The sequence below is a fragment of the Nipponia nippon genome, unplaced genomic scaffold, assembly GCF_047370975.1.
Source record: "Nipponia nippon isolate SJK-2023a ecotype South Korea unplaced genomic scaffold, ASM4737097v1 scaffold_1, whole genome shotgun sequence".
NCBI classification, from domain to species: Eukaryota; Metazoa; Chordata; class Aves; order Pelecaniformes; family Threskiornithidae; genus Nipponia; species Nipponia nippon.
Genome location: NW_028262290.1, coordinates 152711323 through 152738496, shown reverse-complemented (window position 1 = coordinate 152738496; position 27174 = coordinate 152711323). Strand labels below are relative to the sequence as shown.

Below are 27174 nucleotides of genomic sequence, written 5' to 3'. Positions count from 1 at the left end.
GTACATAACTGAAAATTAACACCTATCAACTGCAAAATTTTGAACACAGTTAAGTATTTAACAGTGTTTTAAGCACAAAAAAATTATACCACGTACAAAGTTCTTATGAACAAAATCCTATAAAGACAGCCTGCACATACACTCCAAATTCCTTTCTTCCCCTACCTTAGTTTTTCTCTTCTGTATTTTCCCTTGTATCCATTATTCAATTCCCCAAGAAAGTACATTCATCTATTTACCAAAGCAAGAATATCACTCACAGTTCATTCCCATTTGCTATTTCCAACCTCCAGAAGAATATATGAATGCATTTATACACACCCCTCACTTCTCCCTGCTCAAGCACTGCTTGTGCTGCACATTCTTCTAAGCACCACGTTGACCTCCTTTCCCTTATTTTCCCCATACAACAGAAATTCAGTTAACCTGGATTCTCCGGTGAGGGACTACAAGAAGGAAGCTGTGCTTTTGTGCTTCTGGCCCACTCTGCCATAGCGTAAGGCTCAACTCTTCCCAGAACGTATGCCGAGGGGGAATCGGGCACAGCAGAAACCCATCTTGTCACAACCACTTTCTTTTGTGATCACAACCCTCCTTTTAAACCAGGGAAAGACAATTATTGCACAAGGCAAAAGGCCACTTCTGCCAAGCTAAAATGACCAAAAAAGTTAATTCCATCACTTGGCTTCAGTCAGTTTAAAGACACTTTGCACTGCTCTCAGAGCACAGCATGCTCTTCAGCAGACCAGACTGCAGTATTAAAATTAACCATTATTTTGTAGCATGAACGCCTAACTGCAACTCCTGGCTTCTGGCTTTCAAGCACAGGGTTTTGATGAAATGAAGCTGAACAGATTTAGAGTCAGTTTAAATAAACTTCTGTTTTCTTTCTAACATTTTAAAGCTTCAAAGTTGGAATGGAACTCTTCAAGTGGAGACTGAGATGCTGCCAAATTGTCTTAGTTTTCCTCATTTTAAGGTCAACGACCTGCTCCTATTTCTGCAGGCACTTTCAATTGTTATTGCTGAACTTTCGCAATAGTAGGAAAATATATTATCCTGAAATAAAAGGGAGTGAGGAAATATACACACATATATGTACGCGTGTGTGTACATCTATGTATGTATTTTTCATTGAGCTGTAACAGAAACTTTCTTTGTGCAATTTCTATAGACTATCTTAACGTTACCTCTATCAGGATCGAAGACAAAATCCTTGAGGATTACATCAATAAAAATGTCTCGCATTTTGGGAGTTTGTAAATAATTTTTTTGTTTTATCCGAGACAGGAGACTGGTCCTAGTTAACATTAAAGAGTAAGCGCAGCTTACTTCACTTCTATCCACTATATAAATACAATTTCAAAATCCTCTTTGTCTGAAGCCCATTGTTGGACTGATACTGCAAAATTTAGCCAGTACATTGAACGTGTAAAGCCTAATGTAAGTTAGGAGAGGTGGACAGCTGTAACCCATGTACAGGAAAGACCATGACCAGCACCCTGAAGTAGGAACCGTTGTCCTCTTGCTATTATAAGGAAAGGAAGTTACATTATTGCAGTGCTAAGGTTTGGAAATCCTGGCTTAACCACAACCACACACTAAATAGTGCATGGCTTTTCAGTCACCTAGACCATCCTGCTTACAGTCCAAACTCAGCAAACAAGGGAGAACGTGCATAAAGCACTCATAGAAGTTAAAGACAATATAAGGTGGTATTCTTTACTAGCCCCCTAAACAGGGAGAATTACTCATGTAAGATTCAGCACCTAGAAAATTCCCACAAAGAGCTGGAAACATTTACAAAAGCTACTTTAGTTAGGAATTGAATTAATATTTATTATGTCTTCAACTCTTCTACAGATTTATTGAACTCTCAGGTAATTAAGGATGCATTCAGACTACGGACTAAGAGGGACAGGACAGATATAGATGCTTAGCATGGCATCCAAGCTTCACAGAACAATGGGAAATTCAGACCATGTAATCCAAAGACGCCACGTCCTGTCTCATTATATTTGGGGCAGGCAGCTTGTTGCTCTTCACTCACGTGTTGGTCACAAGCAGCTCAAGCGCAGCTCCTGTGCCAGGACAGTACGGTAAGATTACCAGCTGAGGCTGAAAGAGTACAGGGCTACTAGAAAGCCAAATGTGGAACTGCCTGAAGGTAACATTGCCAAGTCACTCTAGCATGTAGTTATGGACTTGGCCATTTCCTGCTGTAGAAATACGTGGTGAACACTCAAAGAGTCACAGCCAGATCCTGGATGAAACCTTGAGTCTTGATGTCCCTCAGCTCTCATCATTAAAATATGATGTCCCTCATATTTTAAATGCCTGCAGTTCTTATCTATAGACATATTTTCACTTACAGTCAACAGGAAGGTTTGCCAGCCCAACACTATATAAGTAACGGAGAGAGGTAGTTAAATGCCCAAGTTCGGTGTTTTCAACATTGCCAGCTCAGCTCTCTCCCTTCTACACTGACTGAAGAAGTCTTGGGGGTCCCCTAGGCTCCACAGCAGGCTGGCAGAATACAATCCTACACACCCTAAAAAACCATTATATTTTCCCCTTAACAAGGATTTTATTGCATTTTGGTGTTGGGCAACATCCTTGACTAGTGTGATAACTCCTACAGTTCACGTGGTTCCACAACGGGCCCAAAGTACAGCCAAGCAAAATGCTTACTACTGTGAGCTGTCCCACCAGAACGGGATGGCTCTTGGCAATACATCAGCAGATAAATGTTTGCAGAATCTTTTTTCTTTTGTACAAGCAAGATAGACTTTGGATTTTTTCCACCATGATCAAGGATAGCTGAACAGATCTTACACTTCTGTTGATAACGTTTCTATATTGTTTCACTAAAGTCATTGTTCTCACTCAAAAATATGTTCTTTGTATTACTTAAACTAGAACAAAGTTTCATAGACCAACTCTAGCATGGGTGTAAACTGTAATTTTAAAAAATGCTTACAATTAATTCCATACTGTAATAAATTAACCACTACTACTACAAGTAAGAATAACCATCTGGTCAAAATTTTAGTTGTTGGACTTGGGATTTTTTTGTCCTTTTTTTTCAACAAGCTGTAACGAGAAACATGTAGCATCCATATGGGATTATACAGTCTCAAAACACTATAAAATCACTATAAAACTACTATAAAATAGACATCAATCTTCATAATAGAGTGTACTATGGCAATATTATCATATTCATTTTACAGACTACCAAACCAGATTAGAATGGTAAATCACATCCAAAAATCACATAATAAGGCATTGACAGAACCAGGGCTGAATTCAGAAGGACAATCTGAAGGGCAAAAGAGGTATTCACATAATCAACTCTTCAATTAGGGCCTAAATGTATATCCTCTTTGTTCTAGTCATGCTCAAAAATCAGCAAAAAATATACAGTAAGTGAAAACTACCTTATTTTTAAGTGATGTGTTTGACACTGCAATTTACTATGTAAATCAAAAACGGCATTTATAGGCAGCAGAAAGAAGGACAAAGAATTCATACTGAACAGTCAGAATTACAATGTAGAAACTGCTTTGAAAGTCTTGGTAGAAAATAATGTGTTTTGCATTGATTATTCATCTACTTCCAAAACAACATGTCATACATGTCCAACAGGGAATGAAAGAGCCAGAATAAATGGCTTCTATTCTACTAACTCTATCAAGAGGCTTGCTTAACAGATGTAATTCCAGAGGGATCATTTTGTCTATGAATTAAAAAAAATACTCCAGACAAATATATGATTATATCAAATCCATAATGAGAGAAGAGAGACTGTTTGGATGGGATGGGGGTTGTTTGGTTATTAAAATCTAGTATTGAGCTTATTTACAGTATCAGCTGTTCGGAGGAAACTCTGGACTGTCTTCTTAGCTAATGTAAACTGGCATTTTCTCAAGAAAATACTCCCCACACATTTCCCAGAAGCTTGGCCTAATGTTCAGAGTTTAAAAAAAACACAACAAACAGTTACACCGAAAATTTTGGATTTAGGAGAATATTTTAAAAATATAATTACATTAACCTTTATCCATATTTGCAATTCTAATACGACAACTACTTGGAACTTACAATTTCAGGACATGACAGGACTCAAACCTGTACCTTCTACTACTGGTCTGACAAAATAATTAACTAAAGGTGTGACTTCTTTCAACTCTAACATGATGCCCATAAAAGCCTCTTTTTTTGGGACGGGAATTATATATTAAGAGACTATCACATGCATTCTAATAAAGGGTTTAGAGATAACTGCAATAGCAAATATTGTAATAAATTCAGTAACCTACCATCTGTTTGCGATTTACTGAGAAATATCGTACTGGCCCGTGGATGATCTGATGGGTTGAATTCCATGTTCAAATCTAGAAAGAAAGAAAGAAAGAATAGCACAAAAACATTTATGATTATCCAACAGTATACAGAGATTTTCTCCTTCTTTTTAATAAGGCCAAGTTTACATACTTGAGTAGCTATTGTAAAATAAAATTCATCTTGAGGCCCACTTTTTTATCCTTCTTCACACAAGTGGCTCTTTTTGGCATGGAAATCACGTGCATCAACACAGCTTTGGGATTAGACTTCGATTCTAAGGGCTGCTTTTGGATTAAAACAGATAAAGCAGCTTGAGAAGTTTGTACACAAGTAGTCAGGAATGATCAATTTACCATCCATTTCTTCCCACCATGCCCCAAAGCCATTGCTAAGCACAGGAACACAGCTTGTTATATGTAATTATAGAAGAATTAAGTATTATAAAACAAATACGCAACCCTCTGTAGATAGATGGGTTTCCAAGATTAGATGTGATTAAAGTAAGTAGTTATTGCAGCTGAATGTAAACAAGTCTAGGCCAGAGTGTTTTAAATGGTCAAGAGTACAAAAACTTGGAACTTTCCTGATACTTCACAAATGAACGTATTCCTTGCTGTGACGACAGTTAAAAAAAAAAAAAAAAAAAACCACAAAAAAAACCCCAATCAAACCAAACAAAAAACCCAAAAGACAAAGCAGTCCTAAAAAACATTTACCAGGTTAAAGATTAAAATTTATCAAAGCTTATACATACTTTTAGGAATGTTATTTTCCCTGTCGAGGTTAAAATCAATTGAATTTACTTGTTCCCAAATTCCTACAATTTGTCAAAACTCCTATGCCTGCATCCACTTGAAAGCGTGCTACTAAAAATAGCACATCATTCTTTACCACTTTCTTGCTCTCCCAGTGTGGCTATCTCAACCTTAGTTCTCTTACATTTTCTTGATCTCTAGATATACGTTCTCTTGCATTTGTTGCAGGCACTTATGCGAGACTACATATGAGCACTGACATATTTATCTTCTGTGATTATCCCAGGCTTTCCACATTTCTTTCACTCCCCTTTCATATCTCTGTGAAAGCTCAGCAAAACTGGAAATTAAGCCCCAGATCTTGTGAAAACAAAACAAAGTCTTTTTGCCCAGGGGTTAAGTTCTCCTGTCTACAGCTTTCCTTGTTCCAACCACGCTCTCTTCTCCCTTTCCCTTTTGTTTACGAATTTACTAGGTCTTCCACTTCCCTGCTTTTTTCTCCCAACTACACACCTCTCTACAAATGTACTTTCTATTTGTATTTTTCCCCTCTATGCTCTCTTGGTTTCCTTTTCATCGCCCTGCATTCTGCAGCCTGTGAGATGAGCAGCCTGATGTGCTGCTGGTACCTGGACATAACTTCTGGAATAAACAAGATCTTACAAGGAAGAACCCAAAAACACAGAAGAGCAATTCCTCTGTTGGAAGGGGGGCTTATTATTATCATCAAACCCACAAAGGAAAAAAACAAACAAACAAACAATCTAACAATTTCAAGGAAAAGTGATTTTGATTCTCCCAGAAACCACAGTTTGCAGTCAAGCTTGGAGAAGATTCTAGGAAGGTCACCTTACTACTAGAAGTTCTGACGTGAAAAGACTGTGAATTAGAAAGAACATTTTTCCTCTTACTTTCTGCATCTTATTTAGACATACAAAAGAAGAAAAAAAGAATCACCCATTGAGATAGATATTGCTGGTAAAGATCATTGTCCATTTCAGGATAGTTTTTCTGCTAAGCAGAATTCAAGATGCAATTCATTAAGTAAAGATTAATCAGCATTTTAAAATGACAAAAAACATTGAATTTAATCATCCTTGTCATCTTTTATCAAACAGCACGATACATCACCATAAACAAAAAAAAGTCTTGTTTTTTTTTTTAAACCAGTACAGACAATCTTTCTACAAGTCTTTTAAAGTACAGGAATGCAAATTCAGTCAACCCAACAGGACCAGCAACATGAAACTGAACTTACAAAACACTGCCCCTGAACAGATAGGCATTCCTTTCCATCAGGCCCAGAAAATTATCTGCTTGGGCAGTAATAACAACCCGGTACAGGCTTACAGACTGCTTTCAGGGCCAAAAAGAAAGGAAAACCAATTGCCACATCTTGCAGTCAAGTTGCAACTATTTAAGATTCCTGTGTTATAAAAGGCTATTATGCAGAAGCAGTAAACCAACAGAGGACTTAAAGTCTTTCTGGAAAAAAGCATGAACTACCAAAAAGCACTGGCTCTCGGATAAACTGTTATTCTTCAGACAAGAGCTGAAAGAAGGCCAGCAAAATCCAATCTCAGCAGCTGCAGAGGCCAGACGAGGGATTTTGAACCATCCTGGGAGGGGCAGGTACCCGCTGCCAAGCAGTGGCCGTGGCTCCTTCCCACTGCTGAACCCCACAAAGCACCACGCGTCCTCTTCTCTCCACATCCCTTCTCTCATCCTCCCCGGCAACAGCAGCCATCAAACACATCCATCTGTCTTTCTCAAACTGCCTGCACAAAAATCAGAGGAGGAGAACATGGATATGGGGAGCAGCAAAGCCTGCCAGGGCAGGTTACCCGGCACAAGGTGGCCAGAAGAAGACAAGCACTGCTGAGAGAGGGTGGCTTCCCACTGCCCTTTGAGGAACAGCATAGGTCTCATGGGCTTGCAGGCAGAAGAAAATGCTAGCTGTTTGGGGTGTACCTGCAACTCCATCACTCCCAGCTCCTCCAGGGAAAAGCATGAGGCAAATCCGAGCATCCCACAGGCCACCTGTGGGACCGCACCGCTCCACGCCACCACTGCTGGCATACAGAAGCATTAGAATGGATGAAATTTCACGACATGCAAGTAAGATTTCAGTCTCTGGTTGATCTTAGATGTCTTAACTTATTGTATAACTTGAAGAAAAACAGCTTTTTGAATTTGGCAACAAATTCTTATAAATCTGTCATTAGAAACCGTGTTACAGGAGAAAGAGATCAAATGATACAACATATCTGAAGCTAGTAACTCATCACCAAAGGGCATTATCCATCAAAAGGTTACCTCCATCCTAAAAAGAATAATATATTCATACTGGTTTAGTGTTATCAGTAGTTCTTTCTAGTATTTGAAAAGTATCATGAGTAACAGGCACAACATGAAAGGTCTACCCATTTTGTAATGGAATAGTCGAAGATAAAGAGAGATTTAACTCACAGAAGCAATACTCTACTATTCGAAAGAGAGGAAAACGAGAGCCAGAATTTCAATTATTGAAATCTGCACAAAAATTTTCTCCAATGCTGGCAGTCTGCTCTGTGACTCATCATAGCCTTACAAAGGACAGATTTAAAGTCGGTACTTTTTCCAACAGTTACCCTGCACTCCAAAATCAGCTTTTAAAAAAAAAAGTCACTATCTCATAGACAGTCCAAGTAAAAAAATCTTTCACTGTAGATGTTCTTTGCACTTACATAGATGTGGAATATTTTCCTACATCTTTTCATATATCAAAGATTGCATTTTCTTTTTTCAGTTCTACAGGGCTGTTAAGTTATGCAAAATGTAACTCCCATCCTGTAAACACCTAAATGGTGTGATGCCCCATGAAAATTTCAGGGGTTTTGTCTTCTCAGGATTAGGAGCCAAAGGTGTGTGTATACATATACGTGTATACATACACATGCATATATCTATATAGATGCATATTTAAATCAAACCTAATTTTTGGTTAGCCAAAGCAAAGTCAGCCTCAGGTACACTTCAGCTAAGAGATCATGGGCCTAACAGAATTCATACAATTTTGGGGGATTTGGGTAAGACCAGAGTTACAAATACATACCAATACACATAAGATTGCATTCTCTTCCTTGTTTAGTAGCATGTCAAAATAACAGTTATTATCATGGGCATTCTGATTTATAACGTCGAAATAAATTCATAGTCGCTCCAAGAAAAAAAGGTAGATTTTACATATAACTTAATTTGGTACATAGCTGTGCTGAAGTTTAAGACAGCCACCAGAAGACGACAATGAGATTCACCCTGGGCATTGTGAGAAACTCAGTTCCTAAAGCCGCAGTAGCCGCATTCAGATATGGCCATAAAAAGAAGCGAACTGTAAAACAGTTCAGTTTCAGACTTGGGCTAAAGCCCAGGCAAGATTTTAAATCTCAAAACAAGATCTTAAAAGCATTACTGAGACCAAAAATACTGAATACAGCCTCAGTTTGCACTTTTTAAAAGGATAAGCATAAAGGTCAGATGAGCGTAGAAGAGAGCTACAAGAATGACTGGAGGACTGCAGAAAATGCCTTCAAATGAGAGTCTGAGTTCAAACCGTTCAGCTGATGAAAAAGGAAAACCAGGAGGTGTCTGTAGTTCACATGTACCTTCACAGGGGAAGAAGAATAAGTACTAAAAGCTCTCTCTAGCCTAGCACACAACATAACAAGGACAGTGGAGAATGAAAGCAGAAACATCTTAATTATGAACTTGGATGAAAAAAAAAAAAAAAGGGAGGATAATTAGGATAATTAGGCACTGAAGCTCCACACCCAAGGAACTCAACTTATTTTGATGTTTTCCCTTTCTAGAAGATTGCTTCAGCCAAACATCTTTAGGCTTTAGTCCAGCATGAGTATTTAGGCTCAATTTAAGAATAACTACATGCAAGTTACTGGCTTATGATTCATATGCAGGTCAGATCAGATGATCCCAGGGGCCTCTAGCCTAAGTTCTACAAAATCTTCAGAAATAGCAATATTTAAATTATTAAGCATAAAACCTCAGCAAATCCCAGGGGCCCATCTGTAAACTTTCTAAAATTGCACCAAACTCTGCCGCAATTTTTCAGAAAGAGCTACATTTTAAGACTTGTGGTCAGAATACATTATGCAAGATGAAAACAGAAAAAGATGAGACTAAATCTTTCATGGTAAAATTTTAACAAAAAAAAAAAAGTTTCTTCAACTCATGAGTCTATTGAGGTAGAAACACGCACCACGAGAGGAGGAAGAATGGGTGCTGTAGCAACTCACTTCTGAGCAACACGTATCAAAGCTTCTGCCACGACACAAACAGGAAAAACCAAAACAGTCACTGCTTTTATTACAGTGCACATGGGCCGCAGCACAGGGAGCAGGTCTGACAAGATGCTTATTCTATCAGAAAAATAAGATGTTATTTCCTTCCTTTTGAACAATGAAAGTTGGGCAAGTTTGCACTGCCAAAGCTCTGGTGCTGATTCAATAACGAACTAAAGTCTAAACTGAGTAAAACACTTGTTTTAGACTTAAATAGTTCTGAAATAATCTGGTGAAATTACTTTCCTTCCTTCCCTTCACCCCTGGGACCATGGGCTATCACTGCCACTGCACAACCACCACTATCATTAACGAAAGAGAGTGTCACATATTAATTTAATGACCTATCATATGCTCAAAAATGAAATCAATCCATGCTTCTTCTTCCCAAAAGATTTTTTTTTTTTCTTAGTTATTTAAAGGGGACTTCAGGTAAGAGAAGAACAGACCTGTCCAGGGCATGCCATGGAGGGAATTGCAGCTGACTGGACACGGCACGAATTAGTTAACCTCTCTGCATCTTTTCTCCACCCACAACCTGGCGTTACAGAGCAACTGCCTGGTATGGCCTGATGGGTGGAAAACAACAAAAACACTACAAAGTTGCTTATCCAGAAATTAAAAGAATGCAAGCAAGGAGCAATGTTTGATTAAGCCCTACACGTTTCCAGAAAGGCTGCCGAAAGGGAAGAGAAAACAATCGCCACGGGAGCAGAGGGAAAGGGAAGCACAGGTGACGTGAGGGAAGGGAAAGGTTTTCACAGAGGCATCAAGGGCAGGGCTTTCGGTGCACCCCGATGCTGGTGGGGAACAGCACGGCTGTGCCTCCCTCGCCTATGCCACCTCCATGGGACCAGCAGGACCTGAGATGTTATTTCTCCAGCTAGCAGAAAGAGTGAAGTTGTTGCTCCAGCTTTCAGTGTACCAGCCGGTACGAATGAGCTGATGTCATCTGTGGGAAGAGAAACAGAAACAGAATTCTCCAGGCACAGACCGGGAGATAAGTTTCCCCAACACCGAACCTAGAAAAAAATGCTGAAATAAATTTCAAAAGTCACATTGCACCTTATGCCTTTCTGCTTCTCTTTTACTCTGGTGGGCTGCTCCCCTCTATTAACAGCAATTAGCCACTTAAACATACAGTAATGAAAGTATTTCCTTAAACATTATCATGTTATTATAATTCCCTCAGGAGCTGGTAAGAGTTAAATGGGTACCTCAGCTAAGGCAATCTCCCTCATCTGTCTCTAGTCTCTAGTCAAATGAAGCAAAAAAACAAAGATTACTTTAAAAAACAACAGAGAGCAAAGAAACAAGAATGAAGAAAGTAATCTCTCACCATTATAATCCATTTTCCTAGACTTTATTTTTAATCACCATGATTTATGCAAAGGAGCCAGGATACAATATTACATTTGGAAAACCATATGACTAAATCTAGTACTAAAGGTTCCATTTGAGACTTCTGTACATTAATGTCTCTAAAACACGGGATGCACCAAGCACTGAGACTAAAATAATTCACTGGGATGAATAAATAAATAAAGCACCATGACATTTTCTGTTCAGAAGTTTTTATAGCTTTCAAGCCGAAATAAGACTGAATTGTATAGACTGATTTCACTGGATAATAACAATAACTGCATCTGTTTTCACACTAAAGCTTCCAGGATGGGAGACCCACTATTAGAAGTTTCAGCTCACGCCATTCAAACATCACACAATCGCAGCATGAAGGTTTATCTGTTATCAGACCACAAGATTTATCTGTACCTTTTTACAGTACTTCATGTCTAGTGTAAGCAGCAACTAATCTACCCCAAAAGAAAATGCCTCTCAGCTGTGTTACTGCCTGCAGTATTCTTGTAAGAACAAATGTTAATGATGATGTTCCAGTACACTTTAACAGTGATTATGAAAAGAAATGAAAGTTGGAAATTGGAAGGCTTTCAGGAGGCAATTGGCTGGAAGGCTAAACTCCTTCAGGTTTGGCTAGGTCACTGGAAAAACTTGGATATGATCTTTGCTACCCTGGAGCTATGATATTCTCTGTGTACCATTCCAAGCAAACGATGGGCACGACATTTCTCGGCAAGCTTCAATTACACAGTGACTCTGTTCCAAGCTCTGCTCTGATCTCAGTCTTCGAGGGAGACACAGAGATAGTTCATCAACAAAGGGAGCCCTCTGTGGCAAATAATGCTCGTTTCTGTGCAGTTATTCCTGACCAGTCAGCCAAGTTACAACATAGAGCAGTTCTCATGGACACAGCTGTATTTATTTTCTCTTCTAGAAGGAAAAAAAAAATCACATATATAACTTTTCACAGAACAAGGCTAAATGAGGTTTGTATCCAGGATTTTTAGGTTTGTATCATTTTTCAGGATTTGCATTCGCTTTCACAGTAGTTTGTCCCAACTAACTAGACACATCTCAAGAGCAAATTAAATCATCTGACATTATGTGATATGTCAGTCTCTTTTTTAACATCTCCTTGTATTTAGAACAGAAAAGATACCAATTAATAAATCTTTTCCCTCTCAAGTTCATCTCATTAATGTCTTCCAGATATTCCAGTACTGCATTTATTAGTTTTTGCTTTAACTGTAACCAAAATGAAGTTTAAAAGTTTTATTGATATGTAAGATAGCAGAAGAAAAAAAAATGCAAACATATCCATCTCTTCCCCCCCTCAGGAAAACAGAGAGGAAAAGACAATTTCTCCATGTTACATGAAGAATTCAGCACGGACTTTGAGAGCAACAATTATGTGCTGTTATCAGTTCAGGAGCGTCCCTACCATTAAACAGAACTGTCCACTGTAAAAAGTACTTAACGCAAAATATATGGCTGTCCATATATATATATATTTACATCATACTCAAATACCGCTGCCTTGGCTTCTGAGTATAACATAAAGCATGATTCTTCACTACGGTACCCTAAAACACCTGAAGTGTAAACAGAATAAAATACAATAATGGAATGCAGAACATGGTCCACTCCAAAAGCCAGTTCTTAATGTCAAAGCATCTTGACATAAAGAATGTCACTTTCCCTTCACTTATCCAAATGGAAATCTAAGGCCAGCAAAGAGAAGCAACTTTTCAAATATGGTACCTTTAAGATTTTCCAGCAAAACCACTTTCCTGTTAAAAGCAGCAAAAGTAACAAGAAGCACACGTGTGCACATGCCTCCCTTCCCTCCTGCCAGCGTGCTCGCGACGTGCTGCAGCACAAGGGACACTGATAAATACTCAGTTGTAAACTGCCCTCCCAGAAAGCCCTGCGCCAGTGTTTTAAAGAGAATTAAATTCTTTTTTATGAAGTGTTCAACAGAATCCAGCCCAAGAATCACAACTGGACCCAAAACTTGTTCATATGCAGGGCTATCAAGTGGACATGTGCCAGAATACAGACAAACTAACTCCAGAGATGAGGGACAACATTCCCTGTGACGTTACTGGTTTTGATGAACAAAAATTCATTCCAAACCCCCATTTTCATTATATTGAGAGTATAAACAGACTTTTAGAATGTAAAAATTACACTGAGACAGCCAGTGGAGCCCTGCAAGTCCAACACACGTAAGAGCTGCCATTGCTTCTGACTCCTTAGCATCGAGTAGGAAGCAGGCTTCAGCCCAGCTGAGTCAGGTAGCCAGAACAAGGTCCTGCAGACACAGCAGCCTCCCTCAGAGGTCGCAGGTCTGCAAACAGCCTCCGGCCTCAGCTCATCTGGAAGAACACCCTGTCAGAGAAACACAGCCGAAGCCAAGCGAAGCTGGTCTAATGCTTCTCACCAAAAGGCAAGGAAACGTACACACAACATTTCAGTTCTGCTGTTGAAATACTACATTGGGGCAAGGCTTGCCATCGCTTTTTCAGAAGCGTGGTCTGTTCTGAATATTATAAGTAATATAAGCAATAATATGAAGATATTATTCCCACAAAACGTTTTTTTCAATAATCGTATGTCATATCGTTGCCTTCAAGTAATGCAAGATGGAAAGAGGAACTACAGTGCACGCTTTAAAAAGAGTATTTTGCTTTGCACTTCTGCACTTTGCTGTGCATCTCCCATCATTGCTCATTTTCTCACTGCCGACCTTTCCATTCTGTTACTAAACACCACTTTTTGGCACCTGAGAACACGGTACTCAAGTTCCCCAGTTCCACCTTCTCTCTCAACAACCCTCCTCCATTAAATGACACAGAGCCAGCTAACGCACGCTACCCCCGACACGTGACTGTACCGGCACGCATCCCCGCGGGAGCACGGGCTGGCCTCTCTTCAGCCCAAGCGCACTTCTACGTAAGGCGGCAGAACGTCACCACCTGGACGGCTTTGCACTTGTTTCCAGCGGGTTTTATCAACACCCTGACGACTGCCTGCGTTTGCCAACGTCACTTGTGTCCCACTTAGGGCACGTACAGCAACAAAAGGAACAAAGCCGCTGTCCTATTAACCTCAAACTGAAATTTATGCACTTCTCTAATGCCCCAGTGACACTGAGCACCACGAACACTTTTTCCCTGATGCATTTTTACTTAACATATAGACCACTTAAAAATTAATTTACTCTGCCCTATTAGATCCAAAGGTAAAAAGAATGGAATAGAAACAGTTGTGAAAGACTTTAAAAAAATATATAAATAATTTTTAAAAAAATCTTATTTTTCTTCCTAAAACTGTATCAGAAAAAGTTACCTTATGATTCACTTATCACTCATTATGATAATCATTTAACACGATACATGTGAAATCTTTTCAGATATAAACACAGTATCATTACAGACCTAAACAAATGATACCAGCTGTTGCCATACCAAATTATTTTACTTGTCATTTCAAAACATTCAAGCAGTACTACCATGCTCTCCCCTAAAAGAGGCCTCAAGCCATCAATGCCCCATGTGAGGCTGGCCGTGATATCCCAGCCACCCTTGCCACAATTTAACCCAGAGGTTAGCAGCTGGCAGGGAATTATTTGTCACTGAGTCAAACAATACCAGTCAGCAGAAGTGTTGGGTTAACCTACAGTAAAGTGAACCAATTTTACTTGAAGACACAGATCAATACAAAGTCAGCAGCGTAATCATCATCATCATATCCCAGTTGAGCTGACATTATAAACCTGAATCTTAGATTGAAGCATTATCTGCAGCTTTGCATCGAGGTGTATGCATGTCACCATTCCTCAAAACACAGACATTATTGCCATGCGAATCATTAAGAAACGGAATGACCTTAAAGACGTGTTATATGTTCCGCAAATCAGGGCACAAGAATTTGAGCTGTAGCTCAACTCTTTTATCTGGAAAAAAGTAACTCCGTAATAGTGACTCAAGTTCCAAGGAGCCCTTGCACCAGCTCAGCAGAGCAGGTTGAGCTTACCCTTCTTCATTCCCTTACGGAAATGATTTTCATAAATGCCAGGGAAAATGGCATCTTTCCAGGATCTCTTCTTTTTCCTTTTGCTTCCCTACTGAGCTGTGTGACCTAGAAGTTAAAGTATTTATCAAACAGCTAATAGGTAATCCATGAAATACAAACAGAAAAAGAATCTGTTCTCATTTCTCAGAAAATTTAGTGCAAGTGTATTATAAAACACTTGTAAGGGTACATCTGTGACTTCAAGGGCAGCAGCTGCTTTTTTAATATGCAAAAATATAATTTGCAATCTTTTCTGAGGAACACCACAGGATACTTGGTAAACTACAATAATAGGCTTTCCATTTTTCCCCTGCAGATTTGTATTCACATGGCAACCAAATTACCATGCTACCAAGATACAGTGTTAAAATCAGTGCTACATGCAGATTGCCACCTAAAACTGAAGAGCGACTGACATTAAATTAAAAACCTCTCTCATCACTGAAACTCTACATTTGTGCATGTATGCAAAAGCCCATAAACACATCCAGCTAAAGCATGCGTACATGTATATACACATGCCTGAGCCACTGAGCACTTCCATTACTGAATTGTAGTGTTGTCCCTAAGCCCAGAAGGCTGAGTCTCCTTCAAGTCTTATGGCAGAACACATACAATATAGCTTGCTCAACATATATCCACTCCAGATGCAGCCATGTACTTCTTGCCCACTCTCCAGACACTACAGCTTCCGAAACCTAAAACCTGCAACCTCCAGGTGTTTTGTCTCTCCTCAAAAACCCCTTAACCCGTGCTCACATGTCCTATACACCAGGGAAAGAAAAAGGAGCAAGAAGAGAGAAAAAGATACATTAAACTCTGAAGAAAACAATTGCAGATCTTTAATTGGCATTTCTTCTCAGACTTTGATTGAGTTCTTTAATTGACATTTGTTCTCAGAAGAGTCAGCTCAGAATCATTAAGTGCTGATCTTGGAGAAGCACCTTGTAACAACTGAATATGTTGCAAAATTGTCACTGTAGGAGGTACCATTTCCAGAGTGATAAAAAGCAGTATATGGGTATCTTGTTATTTGCTGTGAATTTATAATGATCTAAAACACTGCCATCCATCTTCATTGTGATTTACCGTATTACTCTGAATATATGAATAGCTCTCAACAGCCACAGAAAAGTCTTACATATTTACTTTTAAATCAAAAGCATACAGAAATGTTTTGTTCTTGTCCCAAACATGGACTTAATTCCCAAAATTACATTGGCTCAATGCCCAGGACAAGCAACATTCAGTCCCAGAGCAGTAATTAGTTTCAGATCCAATATCTTGCAACTCTCTAGCTCTTAATATGAGCTCTGGGCAACTGAAAAAGGGATAAAAGCAGCTTCCTATTTGTTCTTCTCACAGTCATGTGGACACAGCCACTGTATATAATATTCCACTCTTGAGGCTGACCTGATCAGCCACAAGTAATGCAGCCATTCTAAACTCCGGCAGATAAAACCTTACCAGATCAAACCCAGAACAGGGATACCTGTGCTATTGGTAAAAAGGGGGAAGGTCTCTGTGAAACTGCAATCCAAAGACATGTTGCAGAGACCACACGCAAGGTTAAATTACGTACAGTACAGACAAAAAGTTAAAGGGGGTACTAGCATTTCCATTACAGATGAGGAACTGAGGCAAACGAATAAAGTCAACGCATCACTACAATCCTGGTGCCATTTGGCACTTAGTCCACACCTCTGCAGATCAGACTCCAGGCCTCGATCTATATAGTTAGCCAGAAAAAGAAGAGCACATACTTTGGGACCATAGGACCATCTTGTCCAATCTTAATACTGCTACTTTTTGATGCCTAATTCAAAGCTAGTCACCCAGTTGCCCTACAGTCAACAAAGCACGCACTTTTAGAAGTGCATTTATGCAGTGGCTCTTTGCCTAACCATAAAACAAAAATTTGGGAAATAACAGATGCATCATACTCTAGACAGGCTGACCCTTCATCTTTCCCAATATATTTCTTGACAAAGGTACTAGGGAATTAATTCAAAATATACATAAAGGGCTGCACTGAGCCAGGCAAAGTTTGCTATAGTCTGCTTCTGATCATTCACATTGACACTATGTGCTGCTTATTTACTAAGCAGTAGCTTATTTCCAGATTATGGGAAATGTTCCATGTACTAAGGCTACTGGAAAGATACATGCAAATGTCAGACGCTATGTAATGTAACATTTTTGGATAAACATTTCCTATTATTGCCTGGCAAGGAAATGCTAAATTAACTCACCAAGTTCAATTCTTTTGAGCTATTTTTGCCTTAAATAGCTCAACACTTTCCAATGTTCATTGCAAAATTCAGACCTGTGCTCAACCCATCAGGTAGATACACTGAAAACAACTGTGAATTGCTACCACAGAGCAGTTGAAATCACCTCATGTCAGTCTACAATACTGCTTTCAGAGTTGCTATGACAAAAGAAAATCAGAAAGACAATATATTAAATCAGAAAAGACAATACCCAAAGCAGCATGCTAATCAGAATGATTTCACCAAGTCTCCTCCAAGATAATCTATTGAGGGAATCTACTGACAGGGAAGAATAACCACATCATTAGCAATTTCTGCTCCTGTCAGGAATGCATTTAGTCACGCCATGGATTAGATGTTTAAGCAATTGCTAAGCAGACGTGAAATCTTCCAATCTGAATGCCTATGTCTAATCTGCCAATAAAAAAAATTAAATAGAGTGAGTCATTTCACTCAGGACAGCAGTTCCTCACTTCAAATCTCCTCAGAGGTTTTTTCATTAAAATGCAACAGAGAGTTGATGTCACAGGAGAGGTTTTACTGGCAAGTGCTGTAGGTATAGAAGCAGATATCCAAACTCTGACCACCCTTTAAAAGTGAAAAAAATACAGATTTCATGCATTCAGGAATCACCACATAAAATGAACATGTGGTATTTACCTGAAGGTCCTACTCTTCTGAAGAACCTATTTTTAACAATAGTGTCCCGATATTTAAAGTACCTGCATACACAGAGGGAAGGTCAAGCAGGTTTTTGTAATGGGACGTCATGTCTCTCAGACTTTCTGAAGTTCCTTAAAGGAATAACAAACATTTGCATAATGATACAACCTACCTGGGCTTCCAAAAGGCTTGAACAAGGTCACCTGCTTCTGAAACTAAGCAGACGTTCAGTACTCAGAAAGGCCAGGCACAAATTGCTTAAAAGAATGAGAAATGAAGCACAGGATGAAACGGTCACTTTTCAGCAACTATTCAACACATTCAAAACCATGAAGTGAATTTAATAAGATTGCAAAGTCTGCAGATGATAGGACATAACATAGCAAACTAGCATCAGCTATGAAGAATGTCTTAGCTACTGGTCAACAAAAATGGCAGATGTAGATAAATGCAAAAAAATGGGGCACAGAGGAAAAAAAATTCTAAATTCATCTTCAAAATGATGACCTTTGAATATTCCTACTCAGAAAATATGTTGTAGGAATTGGGAACAAATGCAACTAGTACAGATAGATTCAAACCACACAAAAGGAGGAGGCTCTTCAGCAACATTAATGCTGTGGATCTACTTTTCACAAGACACTGAAGTTCCTACAGTTTCAAAGGGTTCAGAAGGGATTAGACGGATTCCTGGAAGACAAATTCACTAAGACTTGCAAAGTATACAGCAACTGCTCAGGAAGTTCCCCAGGTGCAATCTTAGGGCAACTAGGTATTCTGAAGAACTGTTGTTATGTTTCTCTGTTTTATATTCTGGCATCGGGTCCTGCAGGAGACAGGACAGAGGGCCGGGCAGAACTTCGGCAGAAACCACACTGCTCACATTAAAATCCTGTTACATTGTAATCTGATAAACTAGAAAAATAAATAGCTTAAATTGAACCAAATAGGTCCTTTGTCTTTAAGAGCTACTAAAATATCTTAAGTCTAAACCCAAAGCTGGGAATTTACTAGACCAGCATGTACTTTTTAAGCAAGGAGAAAAGCTGTCATAGCCTAGTAGTTTAACATTAACCAACTTTTCTCCATTGCTGTAGTTTTGTCAGCTTTCCAGCATCAGATTTATTGCAGCATATGGACTTTCATCCTCAGAGACCACCAACCAGACATGCATTTGTCGTTCTGGTAGCTGATGTTCTGGAAAGCAGAGGGGAAGGGAGGTACTGCATGCCTTCTGCATCGACCACAGGAACCAAAATACAGATGAGTCAGACGCGAAACCAGTCCAAACCAAATTTTCAGTAAGGGTCCAATTATTCATCTGCTGCAGGCCATGCTACTGCTCCAGTTAACTCTCAGGTCAGCAGATTGCCGTGTTGCAGTTTTTCCGGTTGGAAAAACGCTCATGTCCCACCTAACACCATATACATGTTGATCCACTGCAAATTGCCTATGGATCTGGACCAGTCCAGGAAGAACTGGTCACTAACCTTCTTTTTCCTACCAGTGTATACCTAGACCAAAGCCATATAAAGCCCTATATTAAAAAACATACATCTCTGATTTGTAAAACAATGGCTAGAGTTGCTAGTTCTGCAGGAAAAAAATTACAGTACTTTTGGGTAGAGAGGAACAGAGGCTTTAGGTTTTGGGTTTGGTGTTTTGAGTTGTTTTTCTCCACATGCCACTTTGAAAACAGATTAAATGCAGAGGATTTTGTAGGCCCTTGGTATCTGTGAAAGAAACACAAGAGAGATTTCAGCTTTCCTCTGGGTTGCTTTGCTTATTATGGTCCCTACATTTTGCAGTGGGCAGCTGCTTCATGTATGTGAAATAGCATGAGAAACAGGAAAACGGAGTATGAAATAAACTAAAGCGAAACTTAAAATCAGAAATAGGAAGAAGAGGAGGCACTATACTGGAGAGGCAACACTGTAAAGCACAGGGAAAAGAAAAGCTGCAACAGCTAGTAAGGGAAAATACCTAAAATGCAGAAGCCTACTGAGAAACAGGCAGGGGAGACAACCAAACCACAGGAAGGCAAGGCAACGGCTCATGAGTGAGCATCCAACAGCTTTTGTTGAATACTTTTGACTGATAGTTATTAAACATGTTATTTCAACACATAGCTTATAAGGCATTTATATAACAAAGCGAGGTTTTGAAAAAGCCTTGGCTGAAAGGAGGGACTGGATCCCGACTCCACCAAAGAGCCAACACCAGAAGCACATCACTGCTCAGTGAGAGCCAGTGAAACTTTTAACACCTCAGTAAACACAGATCAAAACTACTGCTGCTGCTTTTTATACACCCCAAGACCTTGGTGGAACTATTTTTTGTCAGTATTTTTCAGAATACCACAAGTTCACATTTCTAAAAATTAACAGGTTTTGGATGCAGAGAAATGTTCAATGTAGAGTTTTCATCCTGACACACACTTTTTAAAATAGAGATTTCCCACGTTTTGTAAATCATGACCATTGCCAGCTAGAGAGACAAATCACAAATATAACAAAACAAAAAAGTTTTTATTCTCTTAAACTATGAGGTTTAAAAGTTCTCTCACTGCCTTAAATTTCTTCCAAAATATTGGAAGGTACAACGTTGTCTTATTTACAGATCTGACTGGCCTCTGACCACCTGCAAAAAGACAAGAAGGCTGTCTTTCTCCGCCTGCCCTTCATTCGCATCCTAGCTGTGCAGAAAAAGGAGTTGACTGACCAGAATTCCACCTACTGCCTGTGTTCAGTCTGGAGCCAATCTGTACTTCATCCTCGCCACCCTCCACAAAAATTCCCTGCTACTTTTGCTGCAATAATACTGCAAAATTTGGCAGCTCCCAGCCTCTTTTTATATAAGGAGAAGAATTAATTTCACTTTGCTGTTTGTACTTTGTCCTAGCGACATGAAACACACACAGGATTTGATTATATAATCTCCAGCTATGTGGGAGGGCTTTGGAGGCCTGCCTGAAAACCTGCCACTTCTTACGCATTCAAAAGCTCGACAGCATGTTTTTCCAAAGTACACATCCATGTAGCTGAAATCACAATTTCGCTCCTTCACCCTGTATCATCAAAAACATTATCAAAACACCAAAAGCCACACAGGGAAGGGAGTAAAATAATAATAATAAAAAAAAAATACACTGTGTGTCTATTCAATAACTTGGGCTTGGTCCTGTTGTAAATGAGAAGAGCTCTACAGAAGTTAATGGATTTACACCAATTTACACTACCCAATAACTTCAGTGGTTTCAGTCCAAATACCAGCAGATCAGCCACCGTAAAATACAGCCACCAGAATTGACATTGACGTCACTGTTGCTGGCAGCTTTTTCTGAGAATCTGCGGACCGCCTGAACCTTAGCCTTTTTTCAACAAACTCTCAGGCACGTAACACATCAGTAGTTCCAGTGACAGCAGTGCTAGACAGGTTTTCCTGTTCCCTTTATCTGTCACACTTCAGTGTGCCTTGGTCTTAAGGCACCTGGAAGTCTTCCAGGTATCAATGCAGTCAGTCTGTTTTCGTTTACCAGCAATAGGCTAAGATTTTCAAAAATACCACAGAAAAAAGTTTTAAAATTCACTTTTGCAATATTAAGGAAAGTTCCAATTATTCTATTTGAAGACTCACAAAACTGAAGAAAAATATAGAAGAGAGACAAGGTTCAACTCGACATATTTTTACAGCACAAGTACTAGCAAGGTGAATCTCGCTGAAAGGTATCAGCCTTTGAAAAATCATTAGCATCACCTTTGTTTTCTGTTTTTCAACCTTTAAAACTTGATGCTGTCTCCAATCTGTCTGACTTCAAAAGCAGAAAGTGATTTGTCCTCAATTCGATTATATCTGCATACTGAAAATCACTTTATGAGTGTTTTTAATTATGACGTTTTTTACATTTCTTCTTTGAGATATGCAGATGAAACTCCTACAACTGGACTCCAATTCTCTCCCATATAAATAAGTGGAAAATAGCTAATCTATTCCTGAAGTCTTTTTAAGATCTTAGTCACTTTTCACCAATGCTGACAAGAGATGCCCTAAATTATTTTGATCAACTGAATAAGGAAATACGTTCTGCAAGTTCACAGTACTTCATTTCTTCAAAATACCAGGATGATTGAAGAAACAGCAACAATTGCTGAGACACCCATCTCAAAGGTTTGCCAAGTGCCTCGTGCCTTGGCTTTGGGTATATACGTTGTGTTCCATGGCACCCGTACGCCATCAGCCACCACTATTTCTGGCATTGTCTTTTCTTCAGCATGATAAAAAGAAGGCTGTCGTTACAGTTGAGGCAAAAGACTAGGACTCCTGAGATTCAGGGTAAGCATTCAACTCTGCCACAAACTTACTATGTGAATTTGCGTAAGTAATTCTCCTGGATTCCTAACCTTGGTGTATCGACTGACTCACGCTTTTAAACCTTTTAGAAGAATGACTGTTTCTTGCTGTAAGTATGCCACACAGCACCTCAAGCCTCATATAGCTCATATAGACAGCCTGTAAGAGACTGTCTGCACTAAAGCAGTGCAAATTATTTCAAATCAATAGCCGTGTGTAATGATTCAGAGGAAGAGTTTACATAAAGCTTATGAAAACTTTCAGATTTTAAGAAGTTGTTACTAAGAAAGCTGCCACATCTTGGAGTGCCTTAGTCTATCCTTTCTAAAGGGACCTTCACATGTGCCCACCAAATTAAGATGGCTGACTAAACATCTGTACTTAAACCAAATATTTGAAGGACTAATGAGAATGGTTGAAAAAGCTACTTTTCTTAGCTGCCTAAGAAAATGAGTTTGGGGACTGGAAGATACCAAATAAGGCAAGAGGACAAAGCTGACACAGGGAGGCTTTGGGCAGGTTTGAGATGGCGAAGGGATGAACGTGGGTGCTCGTACAAAAGAATCTTGGATCTTCCACCCAAGCCAAAACAGTATTCCGTAAGAGGAAACAGTGCAGAGGGTATACACTTTTGCCTCATCTGTCTGCCTAATTTTATGCTACTAAGGAAACCAATATGGATGGAGATCTGGGACACCATGGTGTTTAAGCCCCGAAATGTCCTGAACGTCAGGACAGACCTGAGAGTCTAAGGCAGTCGGGACATAAAGCTCCATTTTGTGACAGAGTAACGATAAGCCTAAAACCAGGAAATCTTTCAGATGTGCCAAGAAAGAAACAATACCGTGGCCTCCTGAGACACGTAGCAGATGTCCCAGCACTGCTGAGACCCTGAGACTGAGAGAAGGCGGAGGAGTATCAAACAGATCAGTCTCAGCTCCACCAAAAAAAAGGACCAGTCAGATCAGCTCTGGCAAAGACACAAAACTACAAATCAAAATCCCCGCATTTCTGTCACTGGGTGAATCCATGACTGCGTGGATCAGTTTCCACTTTCTCTTTTGCTGACACTCTGCAAAGAGCAAGCATGCAGAGAGCTACACTTACGGTTTAAGTAACTATACAGGCAGTCCATGTTGGCCTGCTCCCATTTTTTTAAACTTGTGAGACCAGAACACAGCAGAAAACTGTTCCATATTTCCCTGAATATCTAACAGGATTACATCTTTTTCTTCTGACAAGCCATAAGCTAATTTTTTTCACTTTTGTTCTGCGTTTGTCACATTAGCGTCAGAAGAATCATATTTTTTACTAACAGAGGGCATCCTTTCCAAGCCACCGCTTTGTTCACTTCTGACTCCAAGGTGGCCTTAACAAGCATTCTAGCAAAGAGAAGAGAAGCTGGTCTCTCAAAATAGCTGTAAGAAAGTTCCGCTGAAATGTTATTTTCCCAAGCAAATTTTTCTCATTATTTTTAACAGTCATAAGAAAATCTTTCTCTTTGCTTTCCCTCCCACTTCTCTTCACTAGAAAAATTTCATATCCATTCTGTAATAAATTAGTATGTCTCCAACTGTCATACAGTAACACATATACAATCAAGTGGAAAATTGTTCCCTTCAATCCACCACATAAAGCCATAAGCAATAGCAAAAGGAATTATTAGAACAGAATAGGAGCTTGCAAAATATCTTTATTTACCTCCCTTTCTTTTACCAAGATCAATTTTTCTTATTGGATTTCTCCAAGAAAAAAAAGAGTTAGCACCACCAAGAGCATTTTAAAGCCAACTTCCTATTTACTGGAATGAAAAAAAGCATGTGAATGCAAGTTTTTGCCAGCTATGCGTAACCTCTGTGGCATTATAAATGTCATCATTTACAGAAAGATGATTGATTGCATATTAATTTTCCTTAAGATGTATGCTTTTCTGTCGAACAAAACTCTCAGTAGAAGTTTTAAAAAATTGCAAATGAACGCATCAGCAAATGAAGAGCGGAAGCCTTAAGAAGACAGCTAACCTGTTAATTTATGTAAATGACACTTAACAGTAATCCAGGCCGCACTAGTCTTCACTGTACTCACAGAATCTAACCCGTTTCCCATTTTCTCACTTCATTTCCCACTTTCTCATTTCTACACTGGCAATTCCAAGCCTCGATTATCTTCTATTCATAAAGGGAAGAACTCAACAGTAAAGGCATAAGAAACGATAGACCGCTGCACAGAGAATTGAATTCTACCACGCTCAGTTATCTCAAGCCTTCATTATTTGTAGGCAGACAAAGGTTCATGCAGTTTATTGGTAAAGACCCCTTGATTAACTCTATATTAAAAGAGGAGCCTATCTTGCCATTATTATTTGATTTCTACTCAGGTCAAAAGTGGAGCTTAAAGAAATATCTTGCTATGCAATACCTTCTTTCTAGCTCACTCCAACATCTCCTGCAAACATCTACATTCTCAACACCACTGGTGCAGTCTGGTGCCCACACAGCTGTTACCCTCCAGCTAAGGGTCCGCTCTGTTCTCCTGAGGAGACTATTAGTCTCTTAATCAAGCCATTTGTATATACATATTGTTTTGGGAAGTAGAAATATTATCACACTGTTGGAAAAATTCACTCTTCTGCTCTTGGTAGTGTAGAATTGAACACTGTGACATGTTTTGGATAAGTTACCCTTCAAACAGGACTCCATTATTACTTGGGTCTTCAGTAAACCAAACAAAAAATTGAAAAAGGATGAGGTTATCCAAGTCATCAAAAGTAATCCCTTCTGCAACCAGTATAAGTTCCCCATCTCCAAGTACAACTAAGTTTGTCTAATTAGTAGTAGCTGGTGATCATCCATTACTTACCACCCTATTGCTTCATCCAAACACGTATTTTACCATTCTCCCCCCTTACGCATGTCCCATTCCATCCAAGCATGTGCTCTAGTACATCCTTTCACAATAGTTTCCAACGCAGCCAGGCTTTGAATGTTTTTTCTGATCACATCTTACTAACTAATAAAACATTTGGAGAATGTCTGTCTAAACACTGTCTAGACCATGATGGGCTAGAAAGTCTTAGCCAGAAGATTCCACTCTGTATTGAAAAGTGGAATATGTGCGTTTTGCAAGTCCCCATGCCTCAACTTCAGACATAATTGTATAGGGGAAAAACCTGAGAAAAATAAACCCGTAAACAGTTACAAGTTGGTAGAAAATATGTTTTCAAGATGGTCAGAGGGTGCCAAACAACAGCAAATGACCGTATTTGGAACAAATTCAGTGTACTAGCAAGCTGCATCCTGGAGGTTTCTCCAGGAATTTCTACTCGGCTGCTGCGAGGAAGCACTCATGGCTCTGCAAAAGGGCTGCTTGCAAGATGGGAGGCTCTAGCACAGGCCCTCACAAAGACCTCCTGCAGAGAAGAGACTCAGAAAAAAGGTCCATGATCCTCCTACAAATTCAAGGTGAGGTGCAAGTAAGAATAGAAGGGAGAATAACAGAAAGAAAAAAAGTCTAAGCAAAACATAAAACTGCTCCTGTCCAGCGCTAGCTAGAAGAAGTCTAGAAAGGCAGCTGTTAGTACAGCTTTAAAGCCAGGGCCTGGCGTTTGGTGAGAACGAATTTCATGCTTCCATTTCCAAAAGTCTGTGAATAATATTATCCTACAGTCTCCTCCGACTGCCAAAGGTCTGTTCCACAATATACTCCTGCATTGCTGTTCCCAGTCAAAGCTGGGGCAGCAATCTCTGCAATGTGAATGGCAGGGGAAGTAACGGTCAAAGGAAGGTATTTAAATTAAAGTTTTCCCTTTACAAAAACTAACATTAAATAACTTGGGAGTTTTGTCTGTCCTAGGCTTAGGCATCAGGATGTTTGCTTAGGTTTTCCCTTACATTCTCAACCGATGCTCTAAAAACGTTCAATTGATGCAAGTTGCTGGCCAAATGTTCAACTGGTTTGTGTCAATAATGGCTGCTTCTGCAAGTGCAGAAGCTATTTTCATTAATATAACCAAGTGAAGAAGTCAAATTTTACTTGAACGAGGAAAGCTTGATTACTCTATAAATAAAACCAGTAGAGATTAAATCATTAGTTGTAAAATTCAGAAAGATAAAGGGTCTAGAAACAGTCCAACAATAGTTACTATATCTTCCTCCTTAACAAGTTAGTCTAAGAAATACATTAATACTTTCCCTTTCTTGCCATTCTTAGCATATGGGTTACTATATCCAGTAAGACAGTTTTAACTGGTTTTATGTATTGCTTTTGAATCCTAAATCCCTTGCAAATAGAGCCTGACATACACCATATTTAAAAGGGAGTTATGTGTTAGCACAGTGTTTCAAGTATATATTTTTATCAAGCACAACTACCCCTACTGACACCTTGAAAGACAGCATCAAATATCACCAGTAGCTATCCTTGCTATACATCAGCCTGCTTATCACTCTGAAGCAGTTCGCATATTATTAGTGATACATATAGCTTGGGGAACCTTATTCTCATGTGAAAAAAAAAAAAAAAAAATTCATTTAGCATCTTCTAACAGAAATATAAAGATTAACCTATGTAATTGATTAAACTATGCAGTTGCTTATCTAACCTGTAGATCTTTCTTCTCTGGTCAACAAAAAGAATTACTATATAAAACAGTTTTAACCTATTCTCCCTTAGAAAACTGAAAATGTAAAACATGAATCTAAATCCAAGTTTCCAATTTCCTTATTTGAATAAGGATTGAGATACATCCTTACTCAAAATAGCATCCAATTTTTTATTACTCCCTTCTAGACTTTGTTCAAGCTTTGAAGAAGTTCATGGCAACATAGCTTCAATGATCACAACTGCCACAGAAAAGCGTATTCAAACATTTATACCACTATCTACAGTTGCTACTGGAAAATACATTTTGCTGCAAAACTGCTCCAAGATCAAGTTTCTATTAATAAACAACTGAAAATATAAAGTAATGCTTGCCATTTAGAACCTCATTTCTTGTACTGCACCTTTGAAACT

At 39.1% G+C, this 27174-nt stretch overlaps 1 protein-coding gene across 2 annotated transcripts in view; it reads right to left on the bottom strand.

The window, feature by feature from the left end:
* CCNY (cyclin Y) overlaps positions 1-27174 on the bottom strand; it is a 127943-nt gene that overhangs the window by 48639 nt on the left and 52130 nt on the right. For both annotated transcript variants that reach the window (XM_087778589.1, XM_087778598.1), the window contains exon 2: positions 4323-4397. In XM_087778589.1, the coding sequence (XP_087634715.1) occupies positions 4323-4397 (75 nt within the window). The remainder of the gene's footprint in view (positions 1-4322; positions 4398-27174) is intronic.